The sequence below is a fragment of the Polypterus senegalus genome, chromosome 15 (assembly GCF_016835505.1).
Source record: "Polypterus senegalus isolate Bchr_013 chromosome 15, ASM1683550v1, whole genome shotgun sequence".
In the NCBI taxonomy this organism is placed as follows: Eukaryota; Metazoa; Chordata; class Cladistia; order Polypteriformes; family Polypteridae; genus Polypterus; species Polypterus senegalus.
The window spans coordinates 99,987,908-100,009,967 of NC_053168.1; the positions used below are offsets into that span (position 1 = coordinate 99,987,908).

General features: G+C 39.3%; 1 protein-coding gene across 3 annotated transcripts in view; it reads left to right on the forward strand.

Moving 5' to 3' along the window:
* The window catches only part of tbx20 (T-box transcription factor 20), a 33,898-nt gene extending 15,072 nt beyond the window's left edge, over window positions 1–18,826 (forward strand). The window contains exons 7-8 of one of the 3 annotated variants that reach the window (XM_039736844.1): window positions 9,662–9,780; window positions 15,142–18,826. In XM_039736844.1, coding sequence (XP_039592778.1) covers window positions 9,662–9,780; window positions 15,142–15,479 — 457 coding nt within the window. In that variant the 3' untranslated portion in view covers window positions 15,480–18,826. The remainder of the gene's footprint in view (window positions 1–9,661; window positions 9,781–15,141) is intronic. The other 2 variants (XM_039736845.1, XM_039736846.1) reach the window with 2 other exon arrangements.
* Window positions 18,827–22,060: the final 3,234 nt, after the last annotated feature.

Sequence of the window (22,060 nt, forward strand, 5' to 3'; positions counted from 1 at the left end):
ATTCTTATGTAAAATATGTCATCAATGTTCTGTATGTTGTATTCTCTCACTGGCACAAGGCTTGCACACTTAACTGACAAGACAGTCTGAAGACCAGTGGCACCTTGTCACACTGGCATGTCAGTGGGGGGTCACACTGACTGACTAGTTCTAGTATTACAATTGATTTCAAATGTTATCACACTGAGTGGTCATTGAGGACATGCAGACCACTACTAGCCAGTTTTCAATTTCATGGCTACTTTAGCTGACTGGAATTAAGTTTATTTTTTGCACCATATTCCACCTGTGCACTGGGATATTTGCTCACAAGTTCTGCCTTGAAGAAAATAGCAGCAACAACAATTCATCATCAAATAAGAAGCATTAAGAGAAGTCAGACACAGAAACCAATAAAGTAATCATCCACCACATCAGAAGGGACAAATGTGTTAGACAGCGGGAAGCACATGCGTTGAACTGAAGTGGAGAGCATCTAAATAAACTAAGGAGGCGCTTCATTACCTCAGAAGCAGGGACAAAAGGTCTCATGGTGTTTTCACCAATGCTGGAATAATTACAAAATAAACTAGAGGGCCGTTTTAGCTAAACATGACCAATTAGCTCAGGTTTCAAAGACATAAATAGGACCAAAACAATTTCAGATTACAGTGTCATTGGGGCAGCAGTGGTCTATATCAAAGTGATGAAGAAGAGGACTCCATTCTAATGGGTTCTGCTTTCAAGATGTAAAAGTCCTGCGAATCCTGGGCAAATTTTAAAATAACATTAATCACCCCCATCTTATACACAAGGACCACTTACCCGCACATCTGCTCTGCTCCATTCATGACATCAACAGTGACTGGTGTTTTAACTTAGTCTGTCTGGGACAACCAGCACCCTGGCTAAGGTTGCTCAGTTGACTGTGTGATAAAAGCGCCGACCCGACACAGACTGACACCGGAGGCACATGTGAAATAAATAAACTTTTTATTTTTCTTCACCTGGGGGCCACATCTTCCCCATGTCCCTCAGGCACAACACAGTCCCAGCACTAAGCACAAACCACACAAAATAAACTCCTTTGTCTCTCTCTCCGAGATCCTCCACTCCTCCCAGGCAGCTTTGTCCCTCTTCCTCCCGACTCTGGCTCACGGATTCATGGCTGCTGGCTCATTTATAGTCCACTCGGAAGTGCTCCAGGTGCTTGATCACCCATTTCCGGTTGCACTCCCGGCTGTGGCGGTGTGGCGGTCACCCCGGATCCCAGCAGGGCTGTGGAGAACTTCATCTCTCAGGGAGCCCTGCAGGTATCTGAGGCACCACTGTCACCCAGGGGGTCTGCCACCCAGCATTGTGGGGGAGGTACTGTGCAGCCCATGGCAGTTACCCCGGGCCAGGTACAGAAGGGGCGTCCCAGCCAGGCATGGGCCCCGGCCATCCGCCACAACTGTCTGTTGTTGATTCACGGATACATTGAGCCACCTTTAATCCTTTGCTTGGGTGCTGTCTGGGTAAAGATTGCATGTTCTTCTCATGTTCATGTGAGATTTTCTCAGGTTACTATTTTCTTTCCACATCCCAAACACACACAGGCTAGGTTGTTTGACAGCTCTAAACTGGCTGTGGGTTAGGGTTGGTTTCTGGTTGCTAGAATAAGCACATCTGGAAAAGTACTGAGCCAATGGTTGGCGAATGTTTATCATTCTGTGAATTCTAGTGTGCGACCCTCTGTTTTTAGGGTTCTGTCCGTGTAGTCCCAGTAATTCCCTTTACCCCCAGTAATCTGTTACTAGTCAGTCAACTCCTCTGTAGTGACTGATGGCTGATGTTTATGCCCATGACTTCTCCACATTTTCTGCCCTGATGGTATGCTCACTTTCAGGTCTCTCTTCTGTCTTAACAGTAACCTCAGACAGGCAGCATTATAGAATTCTGCACTCTCCATTGTGTTTTGGTTTAGTACTACTTTGTCCAAGATGTCATCCAACATTTGAGATACAATTGGTTACATTACTATTGATTTTCCAGTTTCAGCACAGGCAGGTGAAGTGATTTGCTCATGGTCACACAGTGTCAGTAGCAGGATTTGAAACTGCAACCTCAGGGTCTGTAGTCCACTATGCCACACTGCCTACCTTATGTGATAGTGGGCAACTACACAGAAAGGCACAAGAATACAAAAACACAGTAAGTCTGGCAAACAAGAGGATGCCCATCAGTCCTATTTGTTAGCTTGGAGTTAAAATGTCCTTAGCTTCATACCCAATCCAAAACAAGCATTCTGCTAAATTGCTGTTTGTAAAACTGAAATATTGAAAAAAATCTTTCTTTCACTTTTTTACCTGTTAAACACCTTATTTGCTCTTCTTGTATGTTTTGTGTTATTGCCTGATGAAACCAAACCTGCACATTATCTGAGACAACTGGCAGGGTGTAGCCGAGATTGGTTCTGTGACTCTAGCTCCCAAATTTCCCGGCTTTGTTTTTATGTAAGACTTGATTCAGTCCGCCAAGCGATAAAAGAAATCATTTGCTTGCTGTGAGAGGCGTCCTCGCACAGGCGACTCTGATAACGTGCCAATGCTTTGAAGCGCTGTGCTGACGCCGACTGAAGAGGCTGTATTTATAAGAGTAGATATGCCTGCGCCTCCTGAATTCTGTCTCAAGTTCCAGTTTCTCTGAGAGCTCCTCTCCGAGCAGCACCTGGCATTCCACAAGTTTGAAGTGCATTGGCTGGTTATGTAATCAGCTGGCAGAGTGCTGCTTTGGAAGTGCCCCTCAAATTGGCTTTTACTTTTGAGCGCTTTAATATTTTTCAGCTGCTTATACAGCAGAAAACTCCACTGTTAGTTCAAGATTTAAGCTATAAAACAAGTGGTTGAAAACAATTATGTTCATTCTTACAAAACTGATTTACTACCTGCTATGGTGTTGGAGGCAAGCCAGGAACCAAGCACAGAAAATCCAGTATCATGTAATATTGTGGGGCAGTGAAGGTGGCACTTTTTCAGGCCAAGCAGCTGGTTAAAATGTGACTTATTAATTTTACACTGGGGCTTTAATAAAGCTTATTTAAAGATATCCTGAAGCCACCTCTGCTTGAATGACCACACAGATGGGCAGTTGATAAACTTTTTAAGCTTCTACTCAGACAAAGTGGCATTAAGGCTGCAAGGAGCTATGAATAGAGTGGGGTTCAATATTTGTTCCTCATATTGACAGTTAGCACCGGCTGGTCTTCATTAACATTAAGCTTGCTCAATGGATAGCCTTTCATTTAACGAGAGGTATATCTTTTCAGATTTGCATCTCCTTTCATTTAATGGCCAGTCAAGCAGGTTAAACTAGCAGCAGACACCTGGATTTTGGTTTTGACTCCTTTGGTTTGAAGGAGGAGGAGCACAGGGATAATTACACCTGTCCCCCATCCACCATATTGAGCCATTGCTCAGAAAGACAACATCTGATAAGAATGTCCAACAGAGCAGTAATGACTATTAGGATAGAATTAAAGCCAATCAATTGATCTTTGGGAGAGCTGAAGAAACCAAATTAGTCTGGAGTCAGTTACTGTCTGAAAACGGAGCGTAATTCGATTGCTTCTCCTAACTGATTGAAAACAGCTCCTATCTGTTCCCTGCAAGGCTGGTTCTCAGCTGATCACAGATAAAAACACACATATTTCTATTAGATGCTGACAGAAATTGCACTTTCCTAACCCAATAAGGTGAGTAATCGGAATAGATGGGCTTAATAATACAAAAGCCATCGCTGGTCAGGATTTACTAGCGTGCTGCTCTCCAGGCCAAGACGTGGCTAATGCACCAGGGGTGTGGTGAATGTCATGCGGTGGCCCCATCTGTTCCTGTGCTTGGTGGGACTTCCTGTTGACTTCTCTTATTCATAGGTGGTCCTGCCATCCTAATGCTAACTCAAGCACCCTGTACTGACAGACGACCCCAACAGACATTCATTTCTTTTCAGTTAAATTTATTCTTACTGTATGCGTCCTTCACTTAAGACAGACATGGCTGCACAGATCCTGTGGATGAGTTTTGTTTGGATTTGATACCAGGCTATTTGCTATTTTTAGTCATACCGTCATTATCTGTCAGACATTTATCTCTAGCTTGAAATTTAATTTGTTGTCGGATTTGTATTGGGTCTTCAAATGGTTAATAATAATAATAATAATAATATGTTTTATTTATAGAGCACCTTTACCATGCTCAAGGCGCGTCACGGAAATAACAGCAGAGTATATGTAACATTCAATTGAAATATTTACTGCAAAGAACACTGGAATGGATAAATACGGGATATGCAAAGCAATAAACAGAATATAGAGAAGAAAAAAAAATAGAGTAAAATACTAAATTCAGTACTAAAAGAAAGCCTGAACAAATAACATCATGCATGATGTAACACATACATAAATTATCTGGAGCATCTGGACAGAGAGGTAAACTGAAAGAAGGGGCAGAATGTCAGGTTAAGTTAAAAGCCTTCCTGAACAGATGAGTTTTAAGTTGTTTTTTAAAAGAATGAATGGAGTCAGCCGATCTTATTCCAAAGTGTGGGTGCTATAGAGCTAAAGGCCCTGTCATCCATAGAGTGCATGTTAGTGTGAGGCACAACAAGATTGCCAGAATCAGAGAACTTTAGTGGGAGAACAGGAAAATAGTGATGGAGAAGGTCACTGATGGAGTCTGGTGCAGGGCCATTTAAAGCTTTGTAGGTTATTAATAGAATCTTATACTCGATCCTGTAAGATACAGGGAAGCAGTGACAGCGAAGCAGGATGGGTGTGATGTGCTCACTGTTGCTGGTTTGTGAAAGGACTCTTGCAGCAGAATTTTAAACCAACTGGAGCTGTGATATAAGATTATTAGGGGCACCTGCCAGTAGGGAGTGACAATAATCAATACGGGATGTGATAAAAACATGGACAGCGTCAGAAAAGGAGAGGAATGAGTGAACACAAGACATGTGATGGAGGTGAAAGTAAGAAAATTCCTTAATGCGGTTTATGTGTGTGGAATAAGAAAGGGAGGAATCAACAATGACACCAAGATTTCTTTCTTTAGAAGGTCTGGTGAGACCTTTAGTACCAATTTTCAGGAGTTCAGTTTTATTGCAATTTAATTTTATAGAGTTCTGCTCCATTCAGGTTTCGCAGAGGTAACTTGTGAACTGAGAAAGCTTTTAACACTGAAATAGAGTTGAGTGTCATCTGCATAAAAATGATAACCCAGTCTATAGCTACGAATGAAATGGCCAAGAGGAAGCATATAAGTACAGAAGAGAAGAGGGCCGAGGACAGAGCCCTGAGGAACTCCTTGTGTGACTGGCGCTGAGCTGGATCTGTTGTTGCCAAGGCTAACAAACTTTTGCTTGTCAGTCAGATAGGACTTGAACCACTGGAGGGCAGTGCCAGAGATACCCAGCGTGTTCTCCATTCTGGACAGTAGAATGTCATGTCTGACAGTGTCAAATGCTACACTGAGGTCTAACAGAAATAATATGCTGGTTTGCCCAGAGTCTGCTGCCATAAGTAAATCATTGGTTACACCAAAGGAGGACAGTTTTACAGCTGTGCTGTGTTGTGCTGTGAAACCATACTGAAAGGATTCCATGAAATTATTAGAAGTCAAGTAATTGGTGAGTTGTGGGGCTATAACGCAGTCAAGAACTTTTGACAGTAAAGGTGAGTGAGAGATGGGCTGAAAATTAAGCTTGTCAGCATCAAGACCAGACTTTGTTAACATTGAGGTTACAGAAGCAATTTTAAAAGTGGCTGGCACAAAGCCAAAGGATGTATTTATTATTGTTGTAACAGTCGAGATTATGGTATGAAGACAGGACTTAAAAATATGGTGGGGATGGGGTCCAGTACACAGGTAGTCTACCTCATTAAACAAAGCAGGTCACTAACAAATGAAGATGTGACTGGTTAAAATTTAGAAAAGGAGGTGGATGGAGTGGGAAAGATATAACTGGATACTGGATTTATGTTAGTTCAATGATTTAGATCTTTAATTTTGTTATGAAAAAAATGGAGAACTTTTTCACAGACTTCTGAAGAGGAGGTGAAAGGGCGTTGAAAAGGGCACCGTATACAGTAAATACTGGGTTCCTGGACACATTTTACTTTTGCTTGTTAAATTTTTCTTAGTGAGTATTATTTTGTCAGGTTTCATGTACAATTTTGAATCTGAATTGATAGCAGATTCATATGAACAATTCATCCATTCATTTATATCAGAACCTGCTTATTATAAAGCAGGAGGCAAAGCCCATCCTGTCATTGTCACATGCTAGGCAGAAACTAGTAGTGAACAGGGTTCATTGAAAAGACAATACACTGATCAGCCACAACATTAAAACCATTAACAGATAAAGTGAATAACATACATTATCTCTTTATAATGGCACAAGTCAAGGGGTGGAATATGATAGGCAGCAAATAAACTGCTGGTTCTTGAAGATGATGTGTTAGAAGCTAGAAAACTGTGCAAGCATAAGGATCTGAATGACTCTGAGAAGGGCCAAATTGTAAAGGCTAGATGAGTGGGTCAGTGCATCTCCAAAATAGCAAGTTTTGTGCAGTGGTTAGTACCTACCAAAAGTGGTTCAAGGAAGGACAACCAGTGAACCAATGACAGAGTCATGGGCACCCAAGGCTCATTAATGTGTGTGGGGAGCAAACCCATCTTGTACAATACCAAAGAAGAGCTACTGTACCACAGATTGTTGAAGAATTTAATAGTGGTTATGAGAGAAAGGTGTCAGAACATCGCAGCTTGCTGCATATGGGGCTGCATAGTGCAGACCAGTTCAGAGAAACAAGAAAATATTAAATTATATAATTTGAAGGAAAAGAAAACACAAATACATCTTACCTGAAGTGTTTCTTAATCCTGTTTCCCTTCCTTAAACTTTGTAAGTTAGCATACATGAATACTTTGTTTATTCCCTTTACCCCTATTGGACTCTTTAGTCTCAAAATATTGGAAAGCTGTATGAAGTTGTTTTAGAATATTTTATATTTCCTTAATCACAGTATTGTGCTAAAAGATAACGAGTAGTTAAAAGTCTGAATTAGTGTAAGCTGCCATAATTTGGTGTAATGATTTACTTCACGAGGCAGAAGTACATAATAAAGAAGAAGAGCTGCCTCAAATATTTGAAATTTTAAAATATGTGCTTCAGTTTGAATCTAAATAGTCTAAATAATTGAAATTCCTTATTTTTTACCCTCTGATTGAAGTCAATGAAGGGCTAGATTTTTAATTAAAGATCATAAATCAAAAATACTGTCATATTCATAATCACTGACATTGAAACAGTCTAAAACGATACCTCACAGGCTTATGTTTGAAAGTTGTGATTTTTAACCTTCTGGGAGTGGCACTTAGAGGGCTAGGAGCACCGGTAAAGAATCAAATATCATAAATAATTGATACATAAATATTTAAGATGTTTTCTTTCTTCTTAAATCTTCCTTTTTGTCATTCTGGCGTGTGTTCAGACTATAGTGTGTATGTATGTATATATATATATATATATATATTTATTTATTTAGCTATCTATTTATGTAATTATTTATTTAAAGAGTCTCTGTAAAAAGTCAAGTTTCCCCCCGTTGACAAATAATAAAGTTCTATTCTGTTCTAAATATCATCTTCGTAATCAGCAACCTTGAAATAGCATAAAACGACACTCCACATGCCTATATTACCGATCTCCAGTCCTTCAAAGTTGTGTAAAAAAAAAAGAGTAACTTTGACCCATTGTTTCCCATTGTAGCAAGTAGTTCTTATGAACAGAAGAACTCAATTGTTTGAAAACATTACATGCCTAATGGAGTTCGTGTAGGTGTGGTAAGGTCAAACTAACTTTTTGAACTCTCCCTTCATTGTCTCCCTTCAAGAGCTTTTACGCACCTTTTCTCCTTTTATCTGCCTTGGCTTTATTCTCTCCTTTTTCTCCTATATGCCACCTGCTCTTTCCTGATGAAGGCTTTAAGCAGAAATGTTGTGCCATTTACCTTCTTTTCATCTCAATGAAAATATATACTTTAACCTTTGTTAAATGTTTAATGTTGCTGCTGATACACTTAATTTTAACCATTTAATCTCAATGTGTGTTGTACTGGTCAGCTGTATTATTATTATTCTGTTCTTGTTTGTTTGTTTTGTTTTTCTTTCTAACTCTCTTTGCTCTTTCACTACATGTAAATGCACTTTTCTACACTATTTGTCCAGACTGCTGGAGACACTCGGATGTGTGGTGGCAGGTCTGGCCACACTGACTAAATAAACCGCTGGAAATGAGCGAGTGCCAATCAGCTTGCAGCTTGTGGTCTTTGTCTCCCTCTGCAGGCTGAACTTTACATTGCAAGATATGAGATTGCTCCGCCTCTCCTTAAAGTAAAAGTTGGACAGGTTAGCCTTGCAACACAGTTTCTCATTGACTGAGGTCAATGTCAATAGCCATACATCCGATAATCTAAGCCTATAAATAAGAAAACCTAAATGAGTATCCCTTTAACATACGTACACCTCTAAACATCTGTGAAGCACTGGAGGCTAAATGTGGATGGAGTATGGCAGAGGAGACATACCAGGTGTTTTCAGTGAATATTTGACAAGTTTTTCAATTACTCAAAAATAGTCCAGAATCTTAAAAAGGATTTCAAAGAAGTATTTTTGATTTTTTATTTCTAACCACTTTTAATTGAAACTTTTCTACAGTACATTTAACATTGCAGCAGACTAGAATTGGTTCAAAACACTGATAAATGCTTTGATCAATATTTGTTGACTTTGAATTTTCTACAACTTTAATATTGCTGTCTTTCATAAAGAGAATTAATAGGTTCATTCTTAGTAAAAAACAGAAGGCATATTCAGTAAAGCAGAAGATCACGTGAACTGAATTTGTCAAAAATTTTATAGAGAACTAAGATTTTGGGATTGTAAGAAGAGTGGCAAATCTGATCTGATTTAGAGTGATGTGAGATACGGGCAAATACAGGAAAGTCATCATGCCTGAAAATGTTGAAATTGTGTTCAGATGTGTCCGTCTCAAAGTTAAAATGTGACCCTAATTTTTATTAGTGTATGGGGAGAAAATAAAACTGCAAGCGCCACAAGGAGTGCAGTGATTCCAAGTGAGGCTGCTTGCTATCCTGGGTTACCCGCCTCATTTCGCAGCCTGTGTTCGACCTGTCAGGCTGAGTGAGTGCCGTGGTTAATCACTGAGTTTGTTAGTAAAGGTTTTTTTTACACCTAAGGGCCCCCGCATAAGTCTCAGAACATGGTAAACCTATCATAATAAAGCAGTTGGTACAAACTGTGTGTTTGTGCTTCTGCTGCTCTTCAAAAGTGTCTTTTTGTGTTTGCTTGCAGGTGTTCAGATGGCTCTTAAGATGAGTGTGATCATCTGCATCGACGTTAAAATTATTTCATTTAGTTTGTGTACACAGATACAGATCTGTGTATGAGGGAATTATGGCTTTAGGACTGCAGCTGGTTTGTATGCTAAGTGTAGGGGGAGTGCACACGATTAAAAGCACTATAAAAAGAAAAAATCAATGACATCTGCATTAAGGGGTGGAATGGGGCTGTATTTGCTTTCAAAGAGATTCACCCTACTTTGTTTTTGGTTTCTGTGGTAGGGAAAGTGTAGAGAATTTGATCCACAAGCACTCCTATGCCCGCTCACCAATACGGACCTATGCTGGAGAAGAGGATGGTTTAGGAGATGAAGGTCATTTACCACACAGCAGAGGTAAGAGGCATGACAGTGTGGTGTGCATATCAGGGAATCTTGTATGAAAGCATTCTGTGAAAAGCACTGTATATAAAACTTTTTAAAAACCTGGCAGGATCTAATTAGTAACATTTTAGAATAAGCATTTGAATTGACAAAGCGTATTCTCTTCCGTTTTTTATCTTATTATATTTATTTTTCCTACTATTAACGTTTTACTTTGTTGGCCTAGCTGTCTTTCTTATGGGTGGGGGTTGATTTGACTTGAACTTAGTTCTGTAAAATTTGACTTGCTTGTATGGAACGTTTTTTGCTTTTACAACAGATAGGCTACTTAGCTTTAAGTTCTGAATGAGAGCAAGCACAAAAATGAAAGCTGTGACAGAGTGGCAGCTTTTGTTTTACTAATGATTTTGAGCTTAAAAACAGCCAGGCAGGGTGCTGCTGCCTTAGAACTCCAGGGTCTTGAATTTAAAGTCGTATGTGGACTTTGCACGTTTTCCCTATGCCTGTATGTTTCCTGCTATTTTCCCAAGACATACTGTCCATCTTAAGAGTTATTGATGACTCTGAAATGGTCCCATTTGAGACAATGTCCCTTGAGATGGGCTGGCACCCTGTCCAGGATTGGGTCCCAGATCACCCCCAGTGCTCCTTATGATAAATTAAACAGCCTAAGCAGATCTGAAAAAAGCCCAAGGTAGCAAATGGACAAGAATGGCCTTATCAGAAAGCAAATGCAGTAGTGGTTTTCACCATTCTGATGCTCACCATTGTAACATTTTTATTATTGGTTATCATTTTCAAGGGCAGGCAGTATGGAGGTGGCAATGCAGGAACTGCCCATGTGGAGATTTCTCCCCAATCCAAAAAGTTACAGAAAAAGGTCGATCAAAACTGGCCTGATATCAAAGAGTGGAGTTGTGTGTGCACAAGTGGGGCATGCGATGCCTAAGAGATTTGTTATTCATGTCTGGTACTGTCAGGATAATGTAAAATCTTTCTTTTGAGGAGTGTATTGCCAACAGGCCAGACCAGTATTTATCTTCTAATTCTCCCAGTGTTTCAGGCTCGATGACAGATTACAATATGTCATGAAATCCTAAATCGCTCGCCATGCCCTTGGTTTACCCTCAGGTCTCTATCCATAGTTGACAGCTTGGTGATATCCTTACCAGATGCAAAAAAAAACTCCTTCATTGTCTTCTGTCATTCTGAAGGAGAAGAGTCCCCCTAAACTGTTAACAACCTCACCCTGAAGTGACGACTGAGTTACGCTCCCCTTACAGCACCTCAATTTCTTTTCCTGCCAAGGAGTTCTAAAGTTGCAGACCAGTCACCTTTTAGTGACATCTCCTGGCAGCCACTTCATGCCCCTGAGGTGCAGTAGCAGGTCCACCAGATAAGGGCTTTAAACCCGTCTTGTAGAGAGACATCTGTTAGCATTCTGAAATCACTAAAAAGTGTCAGTTTGGAAATCTGGCTCTGCACAGAACTCACAGCTTTTAATTTGAGTAGACAGAATATGTGGCTTCAAATTGTGGAATGTTCTCAAAACATAAACTTGTAGTAAGAAAAAGAATCAGTCTCTTAGAGCAACACTTTAAATAAAACACATATTAAAAAATAAACTAGAATGTACATACTACAAACAAGAAATACTTCAGCAAACATAGAATAAGTTAATTTTCTGCAATGTCATATGGTGGATCAGGTGTGAAATAGCCTGAGCTGTTGGAAATTACTATTGGCAAAAAAAAAAAAAAAAAGATCCAAGAAGACTATAGAAAAGAGAAAGACTTTAAGAAAATAATACATAACAGTGAGATTATAACATACAAACCAATTACAAGATTAAAACTGAATATGGTGATAGCCACTATCTCAAATTTAAAATGCACTTTTACAAAAAATACCAGGTTGCTGGTCTGCTCCACAAAAACCAAAACCCGCTAGGAACCACACGAGGAAATGATGAAAGCATCTTACACTCACAAGGTGACCGGCCTTTTTGTAGGAAACAACACAGTTCTTTCAACTTGTTCACGCCTGTTTGATCATGAATATGTTGTTTGATACCTTCAATTATGTTTGTGTGTTATCATTTTCATGAAATGCACTATATAAACAAGTTTTGTTATATTTGGTGGAAAAGAAATGTCCCTCATACTTTATCCATTTAACCTTGTGTTACATGCACACCCCACAATACTCATCCTGGTAACCTCATCAAAGGTGGGCTACATTACACGCTTCTGGAACTTTGACATTTAGTCACTCACCTTGCCTTTCATTCAGCTTGTCCAGCTTTCCACCACTGACAGGACTGTTCACTGGTATCCCCATGCACCCCAACAGGACCAGGATTAGGTAGGAAAGGGACCACTAACTCATCGGCTATTGCTAATGTCAGTAAGTACAAAGGTTGTTTCAGTGAGGTAATTACATGCTTTATTTCATCTTCATCTATGTTTATTTGTGGAGAAACCAGACATACTCAATATCTGGGAGTTAAACAGTTGAAAACATACAGTCTGTCAACAAAGTCCACACAACTAGCTTCGTATTGGGTGGTCCAACTTTAGCAGTTACATGGTTGCAGTCTTTACCTTCTTAGGCCAGTTGTGTTGCTTGTTAACTTTGGGGCACTACTACAGGTGGCTGGCAGAAACTGATATTAAAGAAGATGCTTCTAAAGCCTCTCCTTTATACAGTGCCCCGATGAAGTATATTTTTTGGAAAATTACTAGTAAGCAAGGCGATATGGCAAGTCACATCGTGTGAAAGTTGCATTGGTTGAAATAGAACAACTGATAATTTGTCAATGGTCTTTTCACTCCTTAGTGAGACCACATTGACCACTTAGTTAAATACAATAATGTTAACAAAAAAGCTCTAATCATTTATTTTGTATCTGTTTCTAAGCATACACTGGTTTATTTCATATGAGTTTGTACAAATCTAATAGACATGGCACCATATTAGTACTTGCTTTTACATTTGCATTTCTCCCATTAATCCATATGTATACTGACTAAACATCCTGCATTAAAAAAGCAATTGCCCAGCCCAGTACTGCTAAACACACAATTAATGTAATATTAACATTTCTTTATTCTTTCTACATTGCTGTTTACATATTTTATGAAACTACAACATGTGTAAATAATCCTTTCCTACAGTATTCCTGTCCTAACAAACCACACAAATTTAAACAGTATGAGACTTATTTAACAAACTGTAAAATGTTTTATTTTGACCCAATACAGCTGTTGAGTCAGAAGAAGTATTTAACTTTAAATGTGAAAAGCTTTCCTGTATAATCCCTCTATTATAAAAGAAAATCTTGAGACGAGACTGTTGCTAAGAAGTTTTTTCAAGCCCTGCCCTCCTCTCAACCATTTACAACCACAGTCCTCTCACTTCTCATTCGTGTGAATGCTTTTGTCAGACACAGTTCCTGCACTCTCAGCTCTTATACATTTTTACATTTTCCTCACTTTAAGTTCCCAATAAAAAAACACTTATTATGTCCAAATCATTTTAAAGAATTTCATCCCAAAGGGTTATCAACAGAAGAAATGAGTACACGGGCAATCCTAGCACTGAGAAATGATGAAGTCAAATGAATTAACGCAAAATTTGTCGATCGGTTACACTGCAAATTGGTTAAATGCGTATCAACAGACTATGCTGTCAAACAATTCTGACATGTCAAATTTTAACAGGTGACAAGAAAGTTAATGTAGTACATCTTCCGTGGATAACATTAGACACCAAAGATAGATCTTGATATGCCATTCGTATTAAAATGATTACAGTTTCCCCTTAGAATAGCTTTTGCTATGACAATTAACAAATCACAGGGACAAATATTCGAAAAAGTCAGTTTATTTATTAGAGAGAAAGAAACTCATAGGCAGTTATAAGTTACGTTGTCACGATGTACATCCAAACACGGAATCAAAATTCAATGCAATATTGATGAAGAGATAATTCAAAAAATTGTTTTTACTGAAGTTTTAAAGTAAACGTGTAAGTTTAAAAAGTATTTTCAGGTTAATTTCAAAGCCAAATAGACCAAAAACGTATAATGCAACGAATACCTCTAACGCAACATGAAACATAATTTTCTTTCAATTTATTACATTTTACTATCTTTTACAATGATTAATTAATTGCTGTAATGTAAAACAATTAGTTCTATTATGCATAGGTAACAATTCACATGAAAATAACAATCTGTTTAAATTGTACATCCACTTCCCCATACGTGAGCAGCAGATCCGCAAAGTGGCTAGCATGTAGTGCCCGCCTGGGGGTTGGTGAGCGAAGAGAGCAGGGGGCAGAGCCCCCCTAGTAATAAATTATTGAAATCGTCCAGCCTCATTGACAGTTTCACAGCTTCTAACACATCATACTTTAAATCAGACACTTTATGCGACTCTTTAATAAAATGACAGTAGACTGGATGTTTTACATTGAATGTTTGCTACTATCTTCTAAAGTGGCACAGCTAGAGAGCTGTTGAATAACAATCCTACCATTTATAGTATCTATATGTGTAGAGTTATGTCTTTGTATCTTATTATAACAAATGCACCTTAAACATAGGAAATGACCGTTCTTTAAATTTAAGTCTGTGCTGACTGCCCTTGTTGGAATTGTTGGCTTGCGCAGCCCGTTTCACTCATCCTTGATCCAAGATTTAAAATCGTGGAAGATAAACTTCCAATATGAACTTTATACCTGATAGATAGTATTTCTTGGTTGCGATACATTCTATTTTATTTCTAGATTTCTTAGATTTAAAGTGTTGCTCTAGCAATGTAAGACTTTTTGTTATTTCTCCTAATATAAATTTATTTTTTGAGAGCATTCCCTTTTTATATTAGTTTGAATTTTGCTAATTTCGAATAAGAAATAAATTGGCTGACACTTAAGATACTCAATTTAGGCAACACCACTTGCCATTTGCTTTTGGTTCATATTAATCTGGTACTAACAAACACAAGCAATCTTGAACTCAGTTTAAAGTACAGATAATCCCAGACTAGCACAAGAATCCAGGAAGTCTCAACCAGATCTCTTAAATTCTGCCTTCTAATGACGCTTCTCCACATTCACCATGTGAGTGTCCATCTTCTTGAAGGAAAACAGAATCAAAAGTATGGAAATTACTACTGTGTGAAGTTTGATTCTTTCAAGACTATTTTTACTCCTTGCTGTGAGTATCACAGCCCCCTGGTCCCCCTACTATTTGCTGAATGTTCCTGTTGTCTCACATTGTGCATTGTAGTCATCTATTAGCCCTAGTGAGGGTTTGCACTTGACTAAAATGTTTTTCTTCCTGCTCAAAAATGCACCTCTCCATTGCAGGGTCTGCTTTCACCACGTCAGACAATCTGTCTCTGAGCTCCTGGGTAACGACATCCTCAAGTTTTTCCAGCTTTCAGCACCCACAGTCATTGTCTGCTATCGGCAACAGTACAACCATTGCTAATGCTCTCCCACACCCAATCCAGGGCTCGCTGCCTCCATATAGCCGGCTGGGCATGCCCCTCACCCCAACAGCTCTCACCAGCTCGATGCAAGGTAGTGGGCCCACCTTCCCATCATTCCATATTCCACGATACCACCACTACTTCCAGCAGGGACCTTATGCTGCTATTCAGGGACTGCGACATTCCTCCACAGTGATGACGCCATTTGTATGACTGTAAAGCTCAGAGGTCCAGTTCTTGTAAATACACAATTGACACAAATTCAACACTGCAGTTAAACATTAACAAACCGAGGAGGCTGAAGGAATCAAAACATGTTTGTGGCAAATCTTAAGGAGATGTAGTAGACCTCATTTCACTGTCATGGCCTTGAGCGCATCCTTTTCTCATGAAAGTCAAGACATCGATACCTATGGCTCCCGTCTCACATGTCTGGACTTTGATCACTTCCCAAATGTAAATCAGTATACTGTGGCTTGTCCATAATTCAACTTGGGAGAATGAACTGGTGTTGCTCAGTTTCTTTGGAAGTTGCTCTGTGGTCAATCTGAATTGTTCTTCCTTCTTGCTTACTGAAGCAGCATGCTAGTTGGCCTTTTAGACAACAATCCAAACAGGACTTTCTACCTACTGAGAAGTGGCTTCTTAATCATCGAGGGAATGCTTCAAAGGTGGCGTTACTGTGAGACGTTTGTGCCTGCCTTTCATCAGCTACAGACCCAGATTCAAGAAGTATTACACTTTCTTGTTTATAGACTCGGGGGCAGGACAGATTACATGATTTCCTCCAAATCTTCTCTCTTGACTTCCTGTTTCACCCTACTGTAAAAAGACAGCCCGAGTTTGGTATCAATTGACCTTCAAAATCCGCCAGAAGACTCACTGAGACCTGCACATCCCTTGAAATGCATGCAGAGTTGACTTTGGTGTTGCATTGCGTGTGGGACATCAGGTTGAGCAACATAAGTGTGAAAGTTAAATTAAATCCACCACTCTCCACTTAGCAGAAACTACCTCCAGCTACTCTTCACTAGTTTATGAAAATGGTTGTGACTTATATCTCAAGATTTAAGAAATTTCAGCAGCAGCAGCTTGTCATGCAAAGTGTACAGTAGGGAACTCCTGATGACCTCCGAGTGTGGTGGACCGTAAGAATCTACGTTTATGGATGATTTCATTATTTATCATGCATGTTTGTGGTGTGGAACACACAAACACCTTCGCTTGAAAATTTTGTTATGTGCCCACGTGTTATTTGTTGCCTCTCTAGTGACCCCAAACTCTTCCACTAGACCAGATGCAAGTCATCCCATACCCTTCTTAGAGATTTGCATGTAGCTTACATAGTCTGTCCATGCGGCATAAATACTCATGCCAAGAACACTTGTATAAACCATTTGGAAATATTGATACATGCATTCCCAATATGCACAACTCTAGTAGTGTGCTCCACATTCAAATTAGGTTATACTCAATGCAGCCAGGTGTCTCAAATCCAGTGTAAAAATAATTGATCACCTCCAACAGTGCAACCACCTTTATGCTTAGTTGCAGTGAGCATTTGTACTGCACGCATCTCTTTGATCATTTGCTAGTACTGTAAACGAATATAGCAGGCCACTCCATCATATTGCGCCATATTCTTTTACTTGAAAGGAATGCATCCATGCTAATCAATTCTAGCACCGATATGTTCTATTCTCTGTCACTCGGACATGTTAGTGTTCACTGGTAGTCTGCTTCACCGTGAGATGCAATGTGCATTACATCCATTAGGTTTTCTCAAACCGCTACCTTCTATATATATAAATAAATCTATTACACTACAACTCTGAGATAGTTTAAGTAGATTGCAGAAATGGCTACATGGACAGACAGAAGTACAGAGTTTATTGGTGTATGCTAAGATGTCCTGAGCAAAAACGATGTTGCTGCTCTTTAAAAGAAAGCAGAACACCTAATTTAAGAATCTATAAATTACAAAATAGTAAGTGAGCACCAATGGCTTTACTATCCACATCAGTGCACATATTCAAGGGTTACGGAGAATGAGGAACTGCGCTTTTGATTGGGTTAGGGCCCCATGAAGTAAGAGTATATCCCACACACAGAATGAGGCCAAAAGACAACTTGCTAATGTGCTCATGAGCTGGATTTCATGAGGTAGGCATAGTGCAGAAAACTCAGAATGAATGAATATGAAAAGGGTTTTCATGATTGAATACTTCCAGCTTGATGATCAGACGGGTGATTTTCCTTGCTTGGATTTTTTTTTTTTTTGAAAGGTGGTGGGCATTTAAGAACATGCTCATTATATACACATACACTATGTTCATTTGAAATGATCTGCTGTAAAGAAGTTACCTCTCTTCCTTAGACACTATTTGTCCAGTTTCTGTTCAAGCTTTATTTGGGGTCACTTTATATTGCAATAACTCTGCTGCCCATAGAATTTTAAATGGAAGCATTCCCAATATACAGTTCATTAAGGCCATGCCACTATGCTATTTGTTACAATTGCACACAATTTACAAAAATATGGGATTTATTATTTCATTTTTTCAGTATGGCTACACATGATAAACCAAAATCATGCAACTGAAATAGCAATTACAGTAAGGATCCCCAGACACATTAATTTAGAAGCATCATATCATTTCATTCAATAAATTAAGGGTGCTGTCTTACAAGGATAGGAAGAGCAGTTCCTTCTCACGCATTTCTTAGGTTACCCAAGGTAGACAGTAGAGGCCTTGTAAAGCAGTTCAAATTTCAGATGAGAGGATTGTCAGCATTGATATTATACGTCAGCTGTGTTCAAACTTGAAAAGTTCCTAGGGACCTGCTTCTGGATGTCTGTGTCACTATACACGAAGAGAGGAAAATCTTCGTCAACAATTTGAACCCATTATGAAACAAATAAGCCCAGCAAGTCTATGGTGAAAAGAGAATGCCGACATATCCACTCAGTCCATCCTCTGTGAGCAGTTCACTTATGTGAGCCAACAAGAAACTGCATCAACCATTTCCAAGGAAGGTCTGAGATGAAGGACAGGGTTTTCAAGTAGTGGAAGGGGAGAAGTCACAGCACAGGTTCATGATGGAAGAAAAACTGCACTCCAACAACATTCACAACACCCTTAAAAATGGGCAAACCAAAATGGAGGACATAGGCAAGCAGCTGAATAACTGGATAAGTGATGCACCTCATCGGCCACTGATGGCTTAACCTTCTATTGACTTTCAAAAACACTGGGCAATTCGGGCTTTCTTCAGCCAAGTTGTTTTATTGTTTTGTTTTTTTGGTTTTTTTTTAAACAAAAGGTTGTTCAGCAAGAGGGATGGGGGTGTGCTTTTGCTTTCTGTACATGACATCCAACATGATGAAGTAATGTTTAGTAAGATTTTGTTATTTAAAAGTGCAATATATTTATTTCTGCTCTAAAAATGAAACAATTCATTGAATCATTAACTAAAAAGAAATGTTATTTGTTAACTGAAAATGTCTGTCTATGCACAGCAAATACATATGCTAAATACAACTGTGTGTATTCTGTGGACTGGGAGTGTGATTTGTAGTCTTTTTAGACGAATGTCCTTATCCTTGTTTTACATCAGCATTTCTCAAGAGAGTAATCTGGCACAGGGACATGGCAGCTTGACAATAATGGAGCTTCAATTCACATTCCTGTAACTACAATTATACCACAATGGCAGGGTAGGGCTAAGCCATGAAAGGAAGCTTAATACACAGCCAACCCTGATATGCCACCAGTTTCCAAATCGACATGCATAAGATTGGTATGTCATGTATATTCTTCACTGGGACGCTGAGGTAGGATGACAAAGGTAGGGTTGCTTTTTTTTTTTTTTTAATTTCCCATTTGGCTTCCCCTGCTTTGAAAATTACAAGTGCAGTGTAGAGTTGCTTCCACTATTGAATGTTCGTTGGCTAAATGAGCGGATAGACTTGAAACATCGAGTTTAAGATTTGTCCAAATCAGGTTTCATTCAGACTCCATAAGCACACCACATAAACCCATGTAACATACATGTATGTCAAGTCAATATTGACCTTTCAGCTTTATTGTTGTTCTCTTCTGTGGCAGAATGATTGTACAACATACTGGACATCTTTATTACTGCTCCCACCCCAAAAAAAACAAAACACACACACAAACACACACACACACACACACACACACACAGGACTCTAGTGTACAAGTTTCAATTTATTATGGGTTTTCCGGGACCATCACAGGGTCAAAATTATACATACTTGATAGTTCGATTATTAATTAAGAGGTGCTGAAAGTTTCTAAATGTCTTTTCACTTGGTGTCTTAACTGCCTGTTAAGTGACCATGATTAAGTGGCACCTTCGCTATGTTGCCATAAAGGGGCTCATTTGAAAGCACTGATTGGATTGACCATCACACACACACATTACAATAGGAAAGTCCAAGAAGCTCAGTGCTGACATGAGAAAGAGGATTGTAGATTTGCACAAACTTAGAAATTTCTCTCGAAGCCATTTCTAAACAACTTCAAATTTAAAAAAAAAAAAAAATCAGTTCAATTGTGCAAAGTTATTTAGAGATGCAGTCAAACTGCCAAGGTCTGGTAGAAGACCCAAACTGTTACCCTCAGTCAAAAGGAAATTGGTCCAGAACTGGAAAGCTGTTGGAATATTAGTGTCACATCATCATGGACCGAGAAGCTGCATTTCAAAAAAAGAATTCCCAGTTCCAAAATTGACACCATCATACTCAACTAAAGTTTACGGCTGATCACATGGACAAAAAAAAAAGGCCCACTGGAAGAAAGTTTTATGGTGAAAAGAGACACAGATCAGGGTATTAGCCCAAATGACTAGGGGGATGTTTAGAAGAAAAAAAGGTAAGGCAGCTGTTAAGCATGGTCATGGTAGAGTCCTGCTCTTGGGCAGTTTTGCTGCCAGTACAACTGGTGCATTGCACAAAGTGACCACACTTCAGCATAACCACACATCATTGGCTTGAAGGTTGAAACTTGGGTAAAATGGGGTGTTCCAACAGGACAAGGACTGTAAGCATACATTAAACTTGGCTTTGGAATAGATAACAGAGATGTGGATGTTGCTAAATGTTAGGTCCATTCCAGGAATGCAACACATTTGGTTAAAAACCTACCAATTCTGCCAAGAAGAGTGGTCAAAAATCCAACCATAAATCTGCCAGGAGCTTGGTGATGGCTACCAGAAACATCCGATTGAGGTGAAATGTGCTAAGAGACATCTAAACATATATTAGGTGTGCTGTATGTCATTTGTGACCTTGTATGTATAATTTTAACCCTATGATGGTTTCAGAAATCCCACAAATTAAAATTGCTCACCAAATTTCTTTTTTAGATAGTAAAGATATGTTGTGCAATTAATCTGCCACAGGAAAAAAACAGTTGTAAAATCATTGAAAGCCTAACACCCCAAGATAATTGTCCATTATATTATAAGATACAGTATGTAAAGTTTACACAACAGCTGTACAAAGAGGTGACATTACAACCAATTCTAAAAGTGTCAATGTTAATCTGACACACTGCTCTCTTCACACAGAGCAAAGCTCTAAATTGTCCAAATGGCTTCATGAAGCAGAGAGCAGCAATTTGTGCAAGGAATGTCCTCACCCCGACACACATGTCCCTATTAAGGTGATTTCCAGAACCGCATTATGAGAAGTTAACAAAATTAGCATCTACAAAAGTTACTTACTGATTGGCTAGATTTACAGCATGGTGGCAGTCTAATAATGGAAATGTAGTTAATAAAAAAAATTAATAGTTTAAAGTAAAAGCAGTTTAAAGGAAGCTGTAGAGTTCCACTATATATTCATTTGCCAAATTCTCAGTCAGTCCTTGTGTGATGCCCAGATTGCCAGCAGCTGGCATACTTCCTTGAACCCGGGATATCAATAGTCCAGAAACCAAGATGAACTGGGCAATGAGGGCAAATGCACACACACAGCAAAGGATGGTGCAAATGTGCTTAATAATTTTATTTTCAACAAACAATTGTCCAACAAAAGACAGCGTGGTGCAGATCTTGCGTAAATAAATAAATATACTATGACAAAAATGGTGGTCTGTAAAAAGAAGTCAAAATCAGCAATAAATGAATGACAAAAATCAGAAGCCAGAATCACCTTTGAAACCCTTGTCCAGTTTGGTCTCTGTCACTCTATCACTTTGGCCCTTCTGACTCATCTATCACAGGTATACTCAACAGGCCTGAGACCCTGAAGAAAGTGGTCCTCTCCCTGACTCCCATACCAGCCATAATCCCTCAGCATCTACTGGGATGCACTAATCCCAGCTCCATCTTCCCTCTGCCTTGGTATCCACTGGCTCTTTGAGCCCCTCCTCAACTCCCAACCTGGCCAACATCCCTCAGCGTCTACAGGGACATGCTGAACCCAGCTCAGTATTCTTGATCACCTCGGCATTGATGGGATCCCTAGGTGCCCCAATCCCTCCTACTCTCAATCGCGCAGCAGGAGTGTTTTAATACACCCCTAGGGAGCCTTTCCCACAGCTTCACCACTGGGATTCTCTGACCGCTTCACCAGTTTCTCTCTGCTCTGACTCCTGACCAATTTTGCTCTAACTCTCATCTTTTCTTCATAAAACTTTCCTTTTTTTTCCCCTCTTACCCTTATTTCAATATTGCACACTGATCTCTCTCTATTTCTCCTGGCTTCCTTTATACCCTTATGGATGTGGCAAACTAATTACAGTTGCAGAGTGCTGATGTGGAAC